Source organism: Rhamphochromis sp. 'chilingali' (genome assembly GCF_963969265.1).
Source record: "Rhamphochromis sp. 'chilingali' genome assembly, chromosome: 18".
Taxonomy (NCBI): Eukaryota; Metazoa; Chordata; class Actinopteri; order Cichliformes; family Cichlidae; genus Rhamphochromis; species Rhamphochromis sp. 'chilingali'.
Genome location: NC_137945.1, coordinates 29047803 through 29069537, shown reverse-complemented (window position 1 = coordinate 29069537; position 21735 = coordinate 29047803). Strand labels below are relative to the sequence as shown.

Here is a 21735-nt window from a genome sequence, read left to right as displayed (position 1 = left end):
TCTTATTGCATTGGAGTCACACTGGGTTAAATATGTACACTTGGGTTTTAAGGGGTATTTATTATTTTCTTCTTCTTTTTTTTTTTTTTTTTTTGGGTTGTATGGAAGCCCCAAACGCAATTTCATTGTTCTTGACAATGACAATAAATAAATAAATACTAAAATTACTGTGCTTTTACATCAGGATGTATTTGGTTTTATTAAATGCTCCACACTGCCAGCAGCTGTGAGATTCAGGCTCGTGAAACAGATTGCTGTGAGTTGGCTGCTTGACTAAACCCTGTAAAGGAGACTAAACTTTTCATCATGGGCTTGTTGAAGCGTTTGAACAGTGCAAACTCTATGTGAAAATTCTATATGAGACATTAATTACTGATTAAATGAAAGCATGTCAACATACTATACATATATAATATAGTGCATGACTATGACATGGCTCTCAGCGAAGCAGATTTTGAGCCTCCTGTCTTATAAGACTTGCAGAAAACACTAACCGAAAGTACTTTTATGTGTCTTTGTTTTAATGCGTTTGCTGTTGCACAGACAAACTATCACTTGATTCTTTGTCCGATACTGTAGCTTCCTTCTTGTAACGGTAAGTCAGCTAGCAGTTGTTGGACAGTGAGGACCTCAATAAAACGCTCAAGGGTTAAATGGGGCAATGAGGAATCTCCATGCCTCCGCTATTCTGCCCTCCCTCTGTTTTCAGACTGCCCATTCTCCTCTCATTAATCCTGTGAGGATGTTTATCCATGTTGACATTCAGCATAGCGGCCGGCCTTCTCTTCTCTGACTAACAAACAGGGTGACTAAGATTTTTTTTTGTCGTTTCTCGCTGAAGCAATTGCAAGGCTAGCCCAGCTTCAGCTACCTTGTTGCACAGGCTTGGGAAGGCATAGGAGCAGTCGATTTGTTAGTCACCGTGTCCCTCGGGACATCACAACCAGACTGGGCAACTGGAATCAAATGTGAATATGAATGTGTATCCCCCCCCCAGGAGTGCCATTATCAGTTCTGTGTGCTATGGAGAGGAAAATCAATATGGTCATCATAAGGGGCTGGCAAAAAGCCAGCCGCTGGGTTGTGTTCAAAGCACAATACACGGCAGTGGATTACTTTTCAACTGATGTCATCTAATTTCATCCCTCTAGACAGAGACGCTCTGGGACCGTAACAAGGTCGGGCACAATAAAAAAGGATAAGATGTCCAACATCTATGTCTCAAAAACACGACAGAAAGGTGGTCAGCAGAGGTTCGCCCTGATGAGCTTTTGCTGCAAACACAAGCTGGTGTAAAAGCCCCACACCGGGTGCGCCTTCTGCCTATTGTGTCAGTCCAGTCTTTTTCATTAACCGCTCCACTGAGGACCCCAGGGAGGGAGGGGGGGGGGGGGGGGGGGTGGGGTGGGTGGGATGGGAGAGAAGGAGGTAGCGGCGGTGATGATGTGAGGAGGGGTCTGCAGACAGACCCAAAAACATGATTAAAAACACACATCAACAGACAGCAACGGACAGGGTGTACGCAACGTTTACCTCCGGCAGGATGGCAATTTAGAGGTAATCTCTCCCACAAGTATACACACTACTCAGGATCACTGTCCATCACACCCACACCTGTGTGGAAGGAGCGAGGGAAAGAAGAAAGACTGGGAGAGTTCAAAAGGTTGCAAATACACCTTTCTGCCCATGACTCACTGCTTTGGAGTCAGGAGAGGAGGGCAAAGGAGGCTTTTCTGCTCAGTTAGCTTACATGATACACTTAAGTGAGCTCTCCTCCCTGCACTGCATCAAATACCAGCCTACACCGCTTTCTGTGGCAGTATCTGTGGCTAGGGTCAAGGCAGTCAGAGACACACACCTTGCTCAACAACAAGAAAAGCGTGGATGCTGTTACTACACTACCAACATGACCTGGAGTGAAGTAACCCAGGATGATTCTGGATGGGCGGGAGGGTGCGACAGTTGTGTTTTTGTCCAGTTCACCGAGCTGACGCGTCGCTACAAGCTCCCACCGCTTACCCCCATTATCTGGACCCCCGGCCCCAAACACCCTAAGTCAGCAACTCCAGGATATTTTTGTCCTTCGAGTGGCAACGACTGCCGTTGTGCATACGGCTGCATCATCAACAGTTAAGGAGCCTCGGAGGCTGTCATGCACATCATGCTGGGGATTTGGGGAAACTCCTGCCTGCTGTGCCAAATTAAGCCTTCAATTCACCCTGACATTCAAATCAGCAGAATGGGCGAGCACACTTTAAAACATACATGGCACAGAAATGCCACGGGGATGCGTTGCTGTTAACATTAAGGCGAGTGAGCGTGACGCAGCCACAAGCTACATTTCTGAGACAAAAATGTCAAACAGAGCGCTTCGATGCCAGCCTCTCGAGGGGCCCTGAGGGCCACGTGAGAGAGGGATTTGATGAATTCTGCGAACGTTCCACGGATTCCTCCCTCACAGGGACCTTTGGGAAAAGAATGGGTCATATGCAAATGGCATGCACAGTATGGAGGAGAAGTTTCCCACAAGCCCAGTGTGAAAAGGGCTCTCCCTCCCCATCCCGGGGCCTGCTGAATGGCCCTTTTCTTCTGCCACTGAAAGTGTATGAGGTAGAGCAGGCAAACTCCAAAGGTAACCAGGCTCTTTCTCCTCAGGCTTTCTCACTAAAGCCGTGACACACAATGGTCCAGTTAAGCATTCAGCCACACAAACCCCCCCCAATAAAGCACATCCAAGCACAGTTAAGGGGGTTACTGAAACTGACTCTGGGTTTAAAACTCCTTCTTTATGGAGGGAGAGCACCTTTTTATAGGCTAATGCTCTCAGCCTCCATGGGAGTAGCTAATCATTAAGCCGCCTTAACAGAGGTGGGAGTGTGGTCGTACATCACATCGTTTTAATTCCACCGAACGGTCAGATGATCTCAAGCTTATTTCCAACACGAAGAATGTGAAGCTTAGCTAAAAAGCAAAAAGTTTTAATGTAGGCGATTTCTACCTGCATTGTGTTATTTTTATTTTATTTATTTTTTGCTGATGTTCAAAACAAGTTGTGCAACTACTTCAGAGGTCTGGGAGCTGGCTGCCTATGGATCATTCTTTATATCTTTCCAGCATCGTTCCCTCACTTGTCACCTGTTGTATAAATCTTTCGCCGCTCCACCTCCCATCCCCTTTCGACTCCACTGGGAACACGGAGCTTGCAATTTAGAGGGTGTCAGAGAGGAATGGGGGGGGGGGGGGGGGGGGGGGGGAAGAAAGGAGGAGCAGAGAAAAAAAAAGTGCTCTAGGACCCCTCACCATCCCCACCACCACCATCCTCCTTCTCCCCCTCTTCCCCCTGTCATTGAACAGACTTAAACACAAACACAATTGGACATGCTGGAAGCTTCACAATGGCACAGAGGGGGGAAAGTGAAGTCATACTCTAAGCATGCATGGGTGCCTAGGTCAGGGGGCAATCAACAGCACCCCTGGCTACTGTGTCCCAACCTGCCCCCCTGTCCAATCCCCCAAAACTTCCCTGCCCAAATGTGAAATAAAGGACGAGCTCTAGATCTGGAACAAGGAGTGAGAGGGGACAGACTGAGAGCGGAGAGAGAAGGGAGGAGGAGGAGGAGCTGAGGGGTTTTGGGGGGATTGGGGGGGGGGTTTCTTCTTACTTGGCACTTTCAAATGAAGCTGCCGGGGAAGTTGGTGAAAAGCAGCGAGATAAATGAAAAATTTCCTCCTCTGCTAAACTCTTCCCACAACAGGGGTGGACCTTTTAAATGTAAACAGATGGCTTTTAAGATGCACAAGTGGCAGCCAATCCCCACCTCCTCCCGAAGCCTCCGCTACGGGCCCAAACATCACTTGTTTCACACAAACAGCACAAGCTGCAGCTAAACTATTGGTTTGTTATGTTTCTTTCTCTTTTTTAAATTGTTATTCCACAAACTTACAGCATGTGGTTGTATTCAGTGGTCTCTAGACAGGGCGAGTGAGTCCAGGGCACCAAGTATAGTTTAAGTATAGTTTTACCAGGCCAATAAACATACTCTTCAACATTACATGAGCTGTTGCCAAGTGCCGAGCCCGCAACCTCATTTGCCTTATTTGATGGATGATTCATCAAGGTGGTACAAGTGTGTGTGTGTGTGTGTGTGTGTGTGTGTGTGTGTGTGTGTGTGTGTGTGTGTGTGTGTGAAAGAGAGAAAAAGGATGACGGAGAGGGAGCAAAAGAGGGAGTGATGCAGGGCGGGAGACACGCGAGGAGATGAGGAAAAAGGTCTGCGTCATATTATCAAATAAACAGAAATCTAAGCTACCTGTGCACAAGCTCCTTCACAGCACCCCCCCCCCCCCCCCCCCCCCCAATGACCCTGTTTATTTTTGCAAAGAATGTTAATACCGTCCGCATTCCTCTATTCCCAAATTGCTGTTTTAAATTACCGCTGCTATTCCTGAGGGGTGGGCGGGGGGGAGAAGCGACAAAGGAAGCTGTAGTATCCCGCCGATTGCAAACACCTGTTGTCCTGCAGGCTGTTAACACCTCTCTGTTTACAACAGGGAATGGGGCTCACCTTGATCTCGGCTCCCTCTCTGCTGGCAAAGTCTCGGACTATAACAAGCCGAGCAAAACTCAAGGGCTTCATTCATTAAAAAAGCAACAGGGTCTTATAATTAGGGAGAGACATCAAATGAGCATGACAAAAACAAAACAAAAACAAAAAAAAAGCTTCATCTAACTTCTCTGAGGAATCCCCTTCAGCTGAGAGGTGCATTTATGTGACAGATCACCTGCCTTGTCAGGTGGTGGTAGGAAGCAAGGACTTTAAAAACACAGGCCTCAACATCCCCTTTGAAGGAAATGCAAATGAGGCAAGGAAACAAGGAGCACATCTGTTTGACTTTAAATATCAATAGGGCCGTGTCATCAGTGAGAAATGATTAATACAGGCCCGTTAAATTAAAGAAAGGAGAAAGAGCAACAAAGGAAAGCACATGAGAAGTCATTTAAAAGCTCCCTTCCTCCCAGGGGTAATAGAAATACCCACACTTTGACAGCAGGACCGTTATCTGAGGTGTGTCCACACGTTGGACACCGCTCCAGGAATGAAATGCAAACACACCCTTATGAAAAGAGAACAAAATCACAATGGAGAACATAAATAGCAGTGGCTCAAAGTTTTTGTTTCTCTTTTTGTTTTATACTCTTCTCCTAAATTGATCAGACATCAACAGAAAATCCACACGGCACAATTTGCTTGCATTTTCCCACCCACTAACTCGTTTTCAGCAGCGCAGGAGCCATCGCATCTTACTAAGCAAAAATAAAAGCGATATTCGCGTATCACCTCAGTTCACGTGAGCTACACTGGGTGGTACACAGGCTAACGCAGGACCGAGACTACTTGATATGGACGCCACACGCTGTCAGATCCACGACGGAACAACTTGTTTTGTCAATCAAAAAAGAAGAAAAAAAGTAGTCCGAGCACCGGAAACGACGATTTCACCACAGTCCAGCACGTAAATAGAAAGAGCGAAGCAGGAAAAAACAGACGTTATATACTCGCAAAAGTCCATTTATGCGCGTCACACAACCAGGAGACAGATATTTGAACAAAGTAGAGCCGCACATGCGACTTTGTAACGGTTCACCAGTATTTTCACACCACCCTTAAATAACAAAAAACCCGTCTTGCTTCGCACGTCGGCATGTTAAAACATTAAACAATGTAACCATTTCAAATGTTGCTGCGGGCTACAAGCTGTAATGAAGTGAGTAAAGACAGAAAAGTAAAGAGGTTCGCTCGCGACCACCGTCCTACAACAATCAGGATTCCCAATGCGCGACAGGAGAGGATCCGCTGTCCTTATATGGGCTGCGCTCGCCCTGCTCACACAAACAGCGCGTGAGATACTCCTCGTTCTCCGGAACCTCCGGCTACCCCATCCATGTTTCTCCCAAGCTTTCTACCACTGCTTCACTGTCAAACCCTCTCTGACAAGTCATATTTAATGTTCACGGCGTGTGCGGCATCGAAATGAAACAGTTAAGTTAGAGGAAAGGCAAGTGTTCAAAGCGAGCTCCAATACACCGATACAGTTTCAGCGCTTCTCGGCTTTAAAGCTTGAAAACTGTGTTTACATTCACACTTAAGTGTCTGGATAACGGGACAGGTCGGGTTAAATGGGGGAAAATTCGTTTTGTCAGCCCTCGTAGCGCAGCAACAGTGTCCTGTCGCTACCTGCTGCCTGTGCGCGAAAGAAAGAACAAACAGTTGTGTCCCCTCTGCTTCACACGCGCACAGATAATACAGATAATTATCAACGTCGTCGAGAAAAAACAAACCAAACCAAAACACAGTTCTGCTTAATGATTTCTTTTATCCATATGTAAAAACACAATGTGTCCGTCGAGGTCCGCAACAGGAATCAGGTAGACCGTTTCCCCTCAGAAACAGGTCCGAGTTTAGTGGTGGGCTCAATAACTCGACAGAATGGGACTAAATCAATGGATTGTCAGCCTGTAGAGACGGACAAAGTGTGTTTAAACGAATAAAGCAGTTTAAAGTGGAAACAAAAGCTTTTCCACTCATAACGGACTGAGGTGCGTATAACGGTCTCCGGCGCAGAGAGCCGCTAGGCGGTGGGAGAGCCGCGACCCAGGTATAACGGTACACCACATAGGGCTGTAATACAGCGCTCACTTGCTACTTCCCAGCACTTTCGGTGAGTAAAAACCGGACTTCTGGGCCACGAAACTTTTCGGCAAAATTACTGGGAGACAGGACGGCGTTCACACCGTATCTCTGAAAGCAAAGCTCCGAGTCGGAAGTAGTTTTACTCACCGTTGGTCCTTTTCGGGTTCGGCTGCTTTCTGCGCTTACACCTGGGGCCATCCGCCATGATCCTTTCGTTGTGTCTAAATGCTGCCGGAGAGTCACCTCCTCTCTCACCCCCCTCTCTCCCCCCCTCCTCCTCCTGGCTTCCCTTCACCTCCCCTTCTCCGCACCTGGTTTACGACACTCTTTACGGCATCACCTTCCCGCACCTCATCGACCCACGCTGCCAGTATCCTTCACGCGGAGTGCTGGGAGTGAGAGAGAAAGCTGCGTGGAGTCCGTACCTGCTCCGCTGTCACGAATGTGGCGTGTTTTTAAACAGCATAAATATTTTTCTGTGTATTTTTCTTTGATGATACTGAAAGGTATTTCCACCACATTTTATTTTTATGACCACAGCGCAAATTGGAAGTTAGTTAAAATATATTTTTCTCCAAATTATTATTATTATTATTATTATTTGGATGTTTTGTTGACTTTTAAAGCACGTGGAACAAATGTCAAAAACAAAAACAAAACGAACAAATAAAAAAAATACATGACAGAGATGTAAATAATAAAAGAATTAGTAGTTATTTAATCCGTTTTGGATAAGTTTGGGAGTGTGTGTGATTGTACAGGTATTCCAGTAGGTAAGCAGATTAGTGCACTGCAAGGAAGAATGCAAAAAAGCCTGGAGCCGGTTTGTATCTGTCACGTGCTGGATCTTTGTTCTTGGAACCTTTCAGAGAATTTGGCCCTGGAAAATGAAGGTGAACACTTGAAATGAAAAAGGCCACGTTTGGCACAAGTTGAGTTAGTATGCTCTCTTTTTATGGCTTCCCAGCACTACTGCTCAGTCACTGCCATTCCCAAATCTCCTTCCAACCAGATTTTAGGATGATCAGCCCCCACCCCCCTTACCCTCACACTGATGGGTTTTGTAAATTAGGTAAGTAGCCACGGATAGAGGAGACTGCAAACTTTAATGAAGATTTAAAAGAAGCATGGCTTCCACAGGAGACTCCTCAGGTGCATTTTTAAAGGGAGTTTGCTATCTTTAATCATTTTCATTTTTTTTCACACCTGAGCCTGACCTGTTCTGTTTGAATGTATGTTTTCCTGTGTGTGAGCACAGTAGGGTTGCAAAAAACAGCAGCCAGGGCTTGTGTGTGTTTGTGTGTCAGAAAGAGGAAGCAGTCATGAGACTGTCATCACTGATTCAATCCTCCACCTAAAGAAAGACCCTGCTGTTCTCCTGAGCCGAACCCTCTACGGCGGTGATGAAGAGGACACAGACATGCCAGCATAATCAGCAGGTTCAGACTGTATCCAATCAGACCTAAAACCTTCACACACACACACGGGCACACACACACACACACACACAGGGCGAACCACACTGTGTAAACAGAAGAGAAATATCCAGGATCACATGTTTGAGGTGAATTCCTCTGGATGCTTGTAGTGATGGGGAAAGATGAAGTTTATATGATGCTCGCGGTCCCATGACTTGCAGCAGTGTGTTAGAGTCGTGGCTATTCTTGAAGCAGATGACTACAAGCCAGAAGTGTCAAATGTAGGGCCCAGGGGCCAGAACAAGTCAACGGCTTTGCAGAGTAAAAATTGCAAAAAAAAGATGGCATGCTTTTTTTTCACTTGATTTTTCAGCAGAGAGAATGGATCACATCTTGAGAGAGTTATCAACAGAGTTGGATATCCTAATCATCAGCTTAACAGTCTTTCTAGTGCTTTTCTTAACTCTTTTCCCCATAAAGATGACATTTGATGATCTCCCCTTCACCCTTAATGATGAGCTTTGACACCTCAGCAGCCCTGAAATATGACAGTTCAGAAAACAGCTTCAAGGGTTTCTCCTAGTAAGCTTTTAAGTTATAGATAGATGTTTTATAAAACATGAATAAGTGTGGAATATACATTAACTTGTTAACAGCAAAAAGAAGAAGGCTTTTTTTTAAAAACACGTCTTTCGGCAATAATTTTTGGATTAGACTTTGCAGATTTCATCATTTAATCACACACAACATTTCAACATATAAATCTGCCCGTACAGTATTTACACACACAGAGTAACAAACCCCACATTGCAGGACAATCAGCTTATCACTCAGCTACATGTGACAGCTTGTATACACGGGATGGCAGACCTCTGAGGTGAATAATTCAGTAGCAGCAGAGCGGTCCAGCTCTCGGGGCAGGCTGCCCAGACGCAGAGTAATAGCTTTAGCATAAACAACACCTACAAACTTGCTCTAGGTGGCCTCTTCCACCAATAGGCAGCCTGCCTTTCATTGCACTGTGGCTACCTCTCCTGATGAAAAAGGCCCCAGAAACAGTCTGCATCAGCAAAGATCAATGATGAGACACTAAGCTAAGCGTGCGGTCGGAGCTGCACACAGAGTCTGGAAAAATAGGATGCTTGTTATCCAGTGGAAAGTCAGATCTTTCCCATTTTCCTTGGATCACGCCGCTATTATAGCATGAAGTCATTTTTTTCTTTTTCTCAACGTCTGTGGAAAACAAAGAATAACAATTACACGAGGACCGCTAATACGAAATAGACCGAAGACGCCTCTGATGTGTTTCAAAGTAAGTGGAGTAAAACCAGAGCGATTTATTTGCTCTTGCAAACCTCTGCAAAGTTTGCACTGCAGCGAATTCACGCAAATGGGAAACGCACGCTCTCAGTTATACATAGGCACCCTGTGTGACCCCACCGTGATTGGGATGAATGTTGGGGAGGGAAGAGAGTCTATTACAAGAGACAGATCGAATGTCATAAAAACAAGCTCCTCAGAGTGAAACCCTAATGAAGATGGAGGCCGTTTTTATCCCCTCTATGACCAGGACATACAGGTGCCAGTCACCTGAGAAATGACAACAGCAATAAAAGCACGATCTTGCCTTAAATAAAGTGGCCCATGAAATGAAATGAAAGGCTGACTCTTGCTCATCCAATGGGGAATTAAAATAGAGGAGGGGAGGGGGTGAATGAAGGGGGGGCAGGAGGGATAAGCAGCCATCCTCCACTACATTAAGGGATCATGCTGCTCCCTGAAAATGAGTATTGATCCTCTTAGGTCCAGGATCGTTTAGGAGATTAATGTGAGTAGTGGTTGAACTCCACAGTACTCCACACAGGACAAGGGGGATCAGCTCGGCAGGATGGCCCAGCTGAAGCAGCCTATCGGTGAGTGAGGGGCTGACAGTATTCAGTTTGTGTTTTGGGGGTGGTTTGGTGTGTGTGTGTGTGTGTGTGTGTGCCATCTGGGCTGTCAGCTAAGAGAATCAGCTGGATGTCCAGAGGTCGAAAGGGTGAAAAACATAAAAGGGGAGGGGGGGAGGTTATAAAATAGAGAAAGAGTCTGAAGGAAAGCGAAAGAGTGTCACGAGCAGGCAGAATAGAGGGAAGGAGAACAAGCAAGAGAAGGAGCAGAGGAAATGAGAGCGAAAGAGAGGAACAGAAACTGCCACAAACAAAAACAAAACAAAAGGACGACAGAAAATGCGCAGCCTGCCTCGCTCCGAATACAGGGGACCGGCTGGAGGCAGTGATAGAGAGAGAGACGCAGCAGAGACTAAACTGCTTAATCTCTCCCAAGAGACGCCAGCCTAAATGTGAGGTCCCCCCTCCCCCTTTCAGACCCCCCCCAACAAAACACTATCACAGCCATTCTGCTCAGCTACAGCCAGGGCTGACAGACACGCACACATATACACACAGTTTAAAAGTCCTGAGGTTGAGCCTTCAGTGCAAAGCGATACTGTGGAGATGAGAAAAGATCCATTTCAGTGCCACACATCCTCGTGAGTAAGCACTGCACGAGTGAGCAGAGTTTGTTGATTTATAAAAGCTGCTGCTTTTAACAATCTGGCTCGTCGTGAATCAACAGAGCCTGAGAATTTTCTCATGTCTCTCTTCTGAGGTCAAGTCGGCCCCCGTGGGGAAAACTCCTAAAACAAATATGGGCTGAAGTATTCAGCAGCGGCTCAATGCAAGCTGTCAGGCTCTCAGAGACAACAATGCAGTGTTTTGAGGGCTAGATGTCAATCTCGGGCACAGTATTCTCAGCTCGCTTCCGTCTCCTTCCATGGATTTTTTTTTTTATTTTGTTCCCCCCTCAAGACAGGAAGTAGCTGACATGCTTGCTGGAGTGAGCCACGCCTCAGATGTTTGAGTTGAGAGAAAGGTGAGGAGGACGGAGCAAGAACAGCTGTCAGACCCCCCAAAGAATCTGATTACACTTTCTCCACCTACTTTCTACTGTCATGAGTGCTTACCCTGTGAATACTGATATACAGCTCCAGTCTGAAAATGTACTTTGATAAAGAGGATTTTTTGCCAAACTCTCATCACAGCATATACCAAACACGGTATATGGTGGATCTTCTGCAGCTCTTTAAGGAGCTGCAGAAGATCCACCAGCCCAGCATCCACCTGAATGATGAGCTGGATCCTAGGTGCCAAACTAAATGCATTTGTCTGCTGTGACAAAAACTACACACTACAACTGTAAATAGCAGGCAGTTAATAGTGGTGAACTGATAAAGATTGAACACACCAGTGTATATAGTGGCTAAAAGCAGCTCTGACAGACTACAAAAGGCTGTTTAATCTGTGTAAAATAAATGTCAGTACGCAGTGCAATGTCACCTAAATGTCATTTGAGTTGCGTGTCACTTTTATTTCTGATGTCAGACTCCATCTTTAGAAAGCCATTTCCCTGCTGTTCTTTGCTGAAAGGGTTGTGTTGCTCTAATGCAGAGAAAAACAAGTAATTTCCCCATGGGGATCAATAAAGTATCCATTATTATTATTATTATTATTATTATTACTCTGCTACCCTGAAGGTTTTCTTCTTGGATTTAAGCCAAGTGACTTGGTCCTAGTTTTCATCATCTCTAAAAAAAACTTGTGTGATTTTGGCAGTGTTGGTTTGGACCATTATCACACTGAAATGTTCCTTTTCTGCCAGACTTCAGGAGACTGGGAAGCAGCTTGTCAGTCTGTATTTTGGTATAACTACAGGCCATCTATAAATGTCATGTGCCCAACAACTTTTCCTCTTATGTAGCCTCATATTATCACACTCACTGCTCGGTCCTCCGATGATGGGTCTGTGTATTCTGCTGTGTTGGTCTGATCTGGAGAATTTTGGATGCCAAGTCAACACCTCAAACTCATTGTTACGCTCCTAGAACCATTCCTGAACCATTGTATCTATAGATATGGCATTTCCAAACTCCGGTGACCATGTGACTTTACAGCTGAGCTTTGTTCAGCGTTATTAGTAAGGTAAGGCTTCAAAAGTTGCATTTATGCACCTACAGGATTTTCTAAATAAAAAAGAATTAGAACCTTAGAATTATAATCTGATCATGCTTATCAGGCATACTGACTAATATTACGATATTAGACAGGCTAAAAGAGAGTGCTAGGTCTGACTTTAAGCACAATGTAGCTCGCTAACCCATTAGTGTTGCTTCATAGTACACCCTTCTGGTCGCAGCTACTTTATTTCCATTTCTTTGCATTCCTCCCTGTGCTAAAAATCGTCCCGACCCTCGATGCCATGCAAAGTCTGCATATTGTCCGATTTCATCCGTGTGTGAATAGCACATATATTTCCAGCGTTTGGAAGTCTTCTCCTGTTGCCTGCTACATGTGAGAGCGGACAACTCCTGATACTCTCCAGAGTTCATGTGAGACACATCTCAGCTTTCCTTTCAGAGCCACAAATAACATCATACACGTGTTTTCAGAGGTCGAGTAGCTCTCATCATGGCTAATAAGCAGGTTTTTGTTTCTCGTTAAATTAATACGTGCACCTTTTTACCTGAGACACAACTGGAGGGAAGTGTGAGCAATAAAAAATTCCCTTTATTGTATTTTCTTTCTTTCTCAAGTATCACCATTAGATAATAACTCACGCAGGATTAGCATGCAGCAGGAGTTAAGACCCCTCACAGACACAAACTCCCTTTGCTCCCATGATTACACAGGGGTGGGTGGCCACGGGGCAGAGAGCTTTTGACCCATGGGTAAAAGTAACGCTGCCTGTCTAGACACCAGGCCAAGAAATATACTTGTTTTGGCTAGGAAGACGTGTGTGTGAACTTATCCCCGCATGTGCACGTGCACACACATGAACGCACACCTCCTTGCTCCAGACATGCTTGCTTCAGTCTTCCCCCTCCTCCTGTGACTGTCAAGAGGAGACAGCCACACTGTGGAAAGCCCAGTTTAAATTTATACTGTATTTATTGGAACTCCCGTTGCATTTTACTGTTCATTTGTCCTTGCGGCTGGAACGGCGTTTGAGTTCTCTGGGAAGATGTCAAACTTGGTCCATCAAGGTGTTATTTTTTTGAAGGCATCTTCTCTCACAGTTCAAAGGCAATCTGTGGTGAAGGAACAAATGTGAAATGAGGTGCACTGCAGTGAAAAGAAGATGTTATTAACTGGGTGATACGGCAAAGATAAATTTGGTTTGCCAGTTTTTCTAATTTTTTCCATTCATGTCTACTTGATCTATCACTGGTGGTAATTTCTATTTTATGTGGCCAAGCTTTCAGAACATGTCTGTTAGAGTAGAGGTAACTGAAAGCTGGAGACATTATGGAATTTTATTACACTGGAACTTCTTTCTACTCAGTCTCTCTATGTTTGCACCTCCAAAGTGAACCACAGGTGCCCCACAGCGCTTTGCAGACCTGCAATAATCTGGCGTAACAATATGAACACCTGCCTATCTGGCGAATTCGGGGGCCAAGCCAACATCTCATGCTCATTCTTTTGTGCTCCTTCAACTATTCCCAAACCATTTTTGATTTGTGTCAAGGTGAATTATCCTGCTGAAACAGGCCATAGCCATCAGGGAGTACTGTTTCCATGAAACGGTGTACATGGTCTGCAACAATGCTTAGGTAGGTGTCAAAAGAGCATCCACATTGATGGCAGGACCCAGGGCTTCCCAGGAGAACATTGCCCAAAAGCATCACACTGCTGCCGCTGTCTTTCATCCTGTCTTCCTTCTCTCACCCCAACCAGTCGCAGCAGATGGCCCCGCCCCTCCCTGAGCCTGGTTCTGTCTGAGGTTTCTTCCTGTTAAAGGGGAGTTTTTCCTTCCCACTTTCGCCAAAGTGCTTGCTCATAGGGGTCATAGCATTGTTGGGTTTTTCTCTGTATGTATTATTGTAGGGTCTACCTTACAATATAAATCGCCTTGAGGCGACTATTGTTGTGATTTAGCGCTGTATAAATATAACTGAATTGAATTGAATAGAATTGAATTGAATTGCTCCGTGGTCCAGTTCTGATGCTGACATGTCCACTGCTAGTGCTTTCAGGAGTGTACAGAGATCATCATAGGGACCCTGACTGGTTTGCGGCTTTCCAGCCCGATACATAACAAACTGATGTTCATTTTATTCTAACTCCTTTATTCTAACAACCCACAAAGATGCAGTTTCAGAGATGCTGTGATCCAGTCATCTAACCATCACAATTTGGCCTGTGTCAAACTCTATTTCTCGTTCTGAGGACAAAATGCTACCTAATCAATCCCACCCACTAACAGGTGCCATGATGAAGAGAAAATCAGTGTTACTGACTTCATCTGTCAGGGCTCATAATGTTACGCCTGATCGGTGTATGATATAATGTTTAAAATGATCATTATGACTCTGCAGTTGTTTTGGGGGGATGTCCCGCTGTAGAAAAAAAAACAGCTGTAAAATGTAATAGTAATAGGATAACTTATAACTTATCGTTAAACTTAGTTTAGTGTCCTCTCAACGTCTGAGCTGAAGTGAAAGCTGCAAATGAGTCATTTGGCTCCGAGTCTCATCTCCTTCATGCTGCTGTCCCTGAAGTTTGTTTACCTTTATCTTTTTGGTAATCTACACACAAAACAAGTAATGCTGCTCCACTCTGCATGGTTTGGTAGTTTAAAATTAGGTGCAAATTGTACGTCATGTCAAAAGCTTTTCATTTCAACCACTTCTGTTAGCAAAAAGGCGAACATCTCTTTTAGCAAATGTTTTTATTTAGAACATTTTCTCCTAATTTTCCTCTTCATGTTACTAAAATTAAATGCGGTGGCTCCCATAATATAACGGTGTACTTTTCGCTGATTGTGTGACCTTTTAATACCCACTTCTACACGTCATTCCCCCAACTGATGATATGAATCTATATGTCACAGTTCCATTACAAGGAAACACATCTGCGAGTATGCAGTTACAGGTACAATGGTGAGGCTCTATGAGTAAATAGCGCGTGGGTGGTTTATGTTTGTGTATGTGCTTATGTTTCAATCTGTGATAGGCCACTGATGTTTTCACTGGATGAATATGAATACCGCACACCTACTCCTTTCCCACACACACTCACAGAACATCAGAACATTTTTCTGTGCACATGAATAGCGGCGGAGCACTATAAATGAACATCCAAAATGCCAGCAATTACTATGGTGTCCCTTTACTCAACCTCTCCATATTAAACCCCGCTTGTCAAACAGATTGTCTCCGGTGCTCCGAGCAGCCTGCGCTGCGAAACAGTTTTCATTAAGGGAGGATTGCCATGGGCCTTAGCCTGGCGGCTTAATGTAATTTCACAGCTCAGCGTCCGTGCGACCACTTCAGGGTCCAAGCACGGCCACCCACACCTTTACAAGAGCCAGCCAGAGGTGCTGAAAGGGTGACGGGCTGCTAGTAAGTTTTAAGAGCAAAAGGGGAGCCCCAAAATGAAATTCCAGCACAGGAAATGACTGTAATAATAACATAACAACCAGCAAGGCTTTGGAAATAAACATGTACAGAGATAGAGCGCGTTTCGTGTCGTAATGGGGTGTTGAGGACGAGGAAACTCACTCAGCAGTGGGTGCTGTTTTTGATGGGGAAAGGTTTTAAGAAATACAGTAGGATTCTTGTAGTTATGGAAATTATCAATGACGCATTGCAAGATTTGGTTAAACACTGATTTATTGTAAGCCTTTGCTGGCAGTACTTGAAAGGACAGTATACTGTTTAGAATATAGTGTAATGCTCATGTTGTTGGCCTAAATAAACTGTGTGTTTTTTGCAGGGGAAGATTATATGACGATACCACGTGTAGAACTTAATACCAAATCGCTAATTTAGCTTACTGGTCCTTTAAGGTGTACTGACAAGAGTGGCAATTTATATACAGTAGATTCATGTAGTTGAACCAATCTCTTCACCTCAATCACCTCTTGAGTATTCACCCCGAAGGTGTAAGCCAAGTGTGCAGTGAAACTCCATATTAGAAACACGTGGAGAACATTACACATCTGTACTCAAAGCGACATCTGGACAAAACTGAAAGTCAGATAGACTAGTGTTTCATTTTCATGGTTTACAGCTTTGAAAGGAGCCAAAGAGTCTTGACTTCAGTGCTTTGGAAGGGAGAGGAGCAACAAAGCCAGGCAGAAGTTAGGCTGTTGGAAACTTTAAATAGCCACAAATGCAAGGACACCCACAAACCAGCCATGGGGGGGCCAAGGCTGTCTACTCCCAGTTTTGGTCCCAAGCCTGGAAGGAAGTGCATCTGGCATAAAATCATGCATGTGGATCGTAAAGAATGAGATTTCCACAGAGGAGCGGTCGGGCCTCGTTTAACAACAGTGGCAACTACTTTGGTTGAAGACAAGGGAGCAGGAGACAGGGAAGGAGTGAGGAGACAGTGAAGGAGCAAGAAAGGAAGGGAATGTGGAGGTGAAATTAGGGACAAAAAATGGAGGGACTGTGACTGGTAAATGGAGCGATCTGGCTGATATGTTGGAGAGAAGGAAGGTAGATTTATTGTGTATGTAGGTGACCGTGTGGAAGGGAGGTGAGGCCAGGAGCATCTGAGGTAGATTCAAACTATTCTATCATGGTGCAGGTAGATGTAACATTAGATGTTTGTCTCTAGTCTGTGTTTGGAAATCAAGAATATGAAGAAGCAAGTGAAGGCAGAGGCCAGGATTAAATGGTGGAAGTCAAAGAAGGAAGAATGTTGCAAAGCATTCAGGATGGAGTTGATGCATATCAGAAGATCAGGTTGAGCAGTTTGGAGACAAAGTTGGAGAGGTAAGGATGAAATGGTTTGGACATACTGGATAAAGAATGTTGAATACCGAGCTGCCAGATACAGGAGACCTGTAAACTCTGTTTAAAATTAAAAGTTACTAAGTTCACTAAACTAAATTTGTGATATTATAAACCCAAATCTGAGCCGGCACATTGGATTTCTCTAAAATGTAAAGAAATCAATGGAGCATAACACTGAACCATTACAGCAAATGTATCTGTGTGATACATTTAATCAAAAAAATATTTGTTTGCACATATTGCTGGATGAAAGATTACAGAAACATACAAATCATTTGAGAAACAGTCTATTAGCCAACTCCTAAGAAGCCTAACAGGAATGCTTACGCCATGATGTCTCCAGTTGTCTGTGTCTGCAGCACAGTATGGGCTACTAATGTGCATTTTTCTTACACTATCCTTAATCTTGGGTTTATTTTAGTCAACATAATATATTTAATATAAGATAAAACATACTTTCCATCAAAATATATTTAAGTGCAACACTACATGGCAAATTGAAGTTTTCTGTTTGTTTATTTTAATAACACGAAAAAAGATATCATGAAAAGGTTCTAAAATTAGTGAAACAGTTTCTAATAGTTCTAAAGTTTCTAATAAAAAATGATAGAACTGGGAATGTGTTTGCAATTGCGTGGGTGAAAATCACCTGATGTTACCATTCTAGGGTTTGGAGGCTGCGAAAGGGTCAACTTAATATATATACTTTTTTTTTTTACCAACAGCTCATGCAAAACTACTATACATGACTCCCAGAACAAAAACGAAGAGCTGAAAATAGTAATCTCTCTTATAATATTCGTTGTTCAATAGCTAAATGCCGTGATAGTGCAGCTAACATAAGCTAGAGTTTAGCACTAGCATGGGGTTTAGCATAACATTACAGGAAAACAGCGATGCTATCTCCAGGGAAACAAAATCTGCCCATCAGCACATCTGCATCTCAATAATTGAAGACTTGTCTGATAAACTCTGCCAACTCTACATTCTTATATTTGCATGGGTTATGGCTTGAGATGGTTTCACCTTTTTCAAATGTTTATGCTAAGCTAAGAGGCTACTAAATATAGCTTCACTGTACTGACATAAGTGTGGTATTGATCTTCTCATCTACTTTCCATTTTGAGCATTTCCTCAAAAGCTGGCCTGTTCCTTTTGATGTGGCTTCTTGGGAAATTCCCCCTAGCTTGGCCACACGCAATTGGATGTGACTTCAATGCAACCATATTGCACCTAAGGCACCACCACCACCACTGGTTTATGAGTTAAAACACAGAAGTCATTATTTATTGAACGGAAAGGGTTAATTGAAATAAAGGACCAAGGAGCTCAGGTTTACTTTTTCACTGTAAGCCTTGGTAAAACAATGGATGACGCAATAGGTGAGCCAAAAGCAACAATCAGCCCAATCTTCGCATTATGAGTCACGACCGAGAGATGCTCATGCTTATTCAGTGTGTCCATTGAGGTGTGCAGCCTCTTCATTTAATATTTCCATAAGGTTGCATATGAGTGTATGCCAGGCAGTCCCTGTAATAAGGAGGTAATGTATTCTGTGCCAATGGCAAAAAGGTACGCTTGAAACATCCCTCATAGGAGCAGCAGTTTCCAACTTGACAGTGGACACATACATAATTAAGCCAACTAAAAAAAAAATGAATATTTCATCTCAAAGCATTTTCATCTCCAAACATCAAAACACCTCAACGTCTCACATAATGAGCAAGGTAAAATACTTTTATTCATAGAGGGAATATGCAACAAGGAATGCTCAGAGTACCTCGCTGAAAAATATATCAGCTGGAAAAGGAGAGGGAGGCCTTATACTGCTCTTTTTTCTTAGGTTGAGTTCTTGTACTCGGTTCTTTAAGCTCACGTAAAGAGCTCATTCTTTCCTACGAATGTTGCCGAACCATTTTTTCTCATCTGCAATTGTGTTATTATGTTATATTACAATGTCAGCCTTAATGTTTTGTAGGCGGATCCGGCTATAACTCACTCTGACCTGTAATTCATGACATGTCATCCATGAGTCGCCTCAGGACTTTTGGTTTCGCAGGTATGTGCGCGCATGCCAAAGAAGAGGATAAATTATTCCATAACCTTGCAGTGGTTAAATTTTACTAGTGCGGTCTATGTCAGAGTTTGCCAGAATTTCTTCACTTTTGTGATGGCACAGAGGTTCTGAAAGGTCTCAGCTTCCAAAGAATATGTCATAAATCATTTTGCAGTGGTTTTTAGCGGGGGTAGTGGCTGCGCATAGACCCAAAGCAGCAGCACCACGCTAGAGAGGATTACTTTGACCACCAAACCTGCCTCTGACTGGCTCCCCATACACCTTCATAGAAGGGAATTAACCTGCCATGACTTGAAACGCTTTGCTGAGCGCTGGTCGATACTGTCATTATCCTAAAGCAATTCTTAATTCTATTTGGCCCTGAGCTAAAGATCCTTGTATTGATCACAAAGTAGGGATGCCACAACAACTTTTTTCCATAGTTAAGATCTCTATGTGTTGTTAAAAATAAAAGCTTCAGCAGCTCCTATGCACAGCCCAGAGGGAAAGATGCAGCCACAGAATGTAATTTTGGATGTTTAATCATACGTTTCACAGTGATACCTGATGATTTCATCAAGCGTTACAGTTATGAGACACAAATGCTCGAGAGTGGTACCTTTGTGTTTCATCGAAAAAGGCAGCTCTCTTTCATATCCTGTTTTGGGAGATGAGAAATATTGATATCACTCGCCGAGCACTATCAGCATGAAACAGAGGCTTTCAGTAAAAGCAGCAGTGACAACACCTGTACTGAAGTTCCTGATTACATGCCTTTGTTCTCAAAGCTGTGTGTGTCTGAGCATGCATGTGTGTGCAGGAGAAGAACAGAGACACACAAAAAAGAAAGAAAAAAAGATGGAGAAATCTGAAGTAACATGTAACCGAATGCTTCTTTTTCTGTCTGTCATCCACACACACAAGCATGCACAAGCAGACAGCATCGCCACCTGCCACAGACTATACACTGCGGCCTTTGACAGCGGTTAGCAGAATGGGACATGTGTAGCCCCAGGTGACTCAAATTGCAAAACTAACAACAGCATGCTTCATTGCACCAAGAATGCAGTGTGAAACACCAGCAGAAAGGCAGTGTGTGTGTGTGTGTGTGTTTGTGTGTCCGTGTGCGCATCAATTTACATGTATGTCTGAATGTGTATGTTTTCGGTTATGCATAAGTGTCATAACTGACTCATCCAGTAATGTAATGCAGCAATTAATATGGACTTCATTAGAATTCTTAAAGGAGCCCGAAGCATCAACAAACACGAACTAGATAATGCAGAAGTATTGCTATCATTAAGACTAACTGCTCTGAGTGTACTTGTTATCCTGTCCTCTATTATTGAAGGATCAAATACATTTATATAGAGAACACTACACTAAGAACTCAGTCTATCTACACTATTCAAATAATAATAATAATTAAAGGAAGACGTTTTAATCAGAGGACAGCATCAAGTAAGTTAAACTTGTGGGATATTGATGTGATCAGTTAAGTAGCGGAGGGGGTTGTTGATCAGGTTCAGCTGCTTTGGTGTTATAATGAAATTAACAACAGCTGCATTAGAGAAGCAACAATGAGCTTACCCCAACACAGGAAGGGTTTTAAGGTGGAGGCCACTCCTTATGACTGTGTTTTTACTAGTTTTATGCTCAGCGAGGGTCAGTGTCACTACTGGTAGCATGAAGGAAACCTGGACCCTACAGAGGTTACACAGGTAGTCCAACTCAACCAGGATAGTACATCAATATGTGTCATTGCCGTGAGGTTTGCTGTGTCTCCCACACTCTCAAGAACATGGAGGAGATTCCAGGAGACGGACAGTTATTCACTGAGCTGGAGAGGGTCCTTAACCCATCAGCAGGACCAGTATCTGCTCAATTGTATAAAGAGGAACATTATGAGCACTGCCAGAGCTACAAAATGACCTTCAGCAGGTCACAATCTCTGACCAAACAACTAGAAACAGACTTCATGAGGGTGACCTGAGGCCCAACGTCCTTTAGTGGGCCTTGTGCTCACTCCCTGGCACCATGGAGCCCAACAGACATTTTCCATAGAATACCAGAATTGGCGGTTCCACCACTGGCGCCCTGTGCTTTTCACAGATGAGAGCAGGTTCACCCTGAGCACATGTGACAGATGTAGAAGGGTCTGGAGAAGTTGTAGAGAACGTTATGCTGCCTCTAACATTGTTCAGCTCGACCAGATTGGTGGTGGGTCAGGAATGGAGGCACATGCAGACCTCTACAGGCTAGGCAATGGCACCCTGACTGCCATTAAGTATCAGGATGAGATTCTTGGACCCATTGTCAGACCCTGCGCTTGTGCAAGTAGTCCTGGGTTTCTCCTGGTGCACGACAATGTCCGGCCTCATACGGTGAGAGTATGCAGGCAGTTCCTGGAGGATAAAGGAATTGACACCATTAAATGGCCCCCATGCTCGCCTGACCTAAATCCAATGGAACATCTGTGGGACATTATGTTGTGGTCTATCCAGCACCACCAGGTTGAACCTTAGACTGTCCAGGAGCTCAGTGAGACCCTGGTCCAGATCTAGGAGGAGATCCCCCAGGACACCATCCATAATCTTATTAGGTGCAGGAATACTAGCATATAGGGGTCATGCAAACTACTGAGTATCATTTTGAGTTGCTCCAATGAAATTTCAGCTAAATGGACTAGCTTGCTGCATCATTTTTTGACTTTCATTTTCAGGGTGT

At 44.0% G+C, this 21735-nt stretch overlaps 1 protein-coding gene across 3 annotated transcripts in view; it reads right to left on the bottom strand.

Moving 5' to 3' along the window:
• Positions 1–6935, bottom strand: part of zeb1b (zinc finger E-box binding homeobox 1b) — a 53581-nt gene extending 46646 nt beyond the window's left edge. The window contains exon 1 of one of the 3 annotated variants that reach the window (XM_080864782.1): positions 6840–6935. In XM_080864782.1, coding sequence (XP_080720908.1) covers positions 6840–6897 — 58 coding nt within the window. In that variant the 5' untranslated portion in view covers positions 6898–6935. Of the gene's footprint in view, positions 1–5039; positions 5819–6839 lie in introns of those variants that run through there. The other 2 variants (XM_080864781.1, XM_080864780.1) reach the window with 2 other exon arrangements.
• Positions 6936–21735: the final 14800 nt, after the last annotated feature.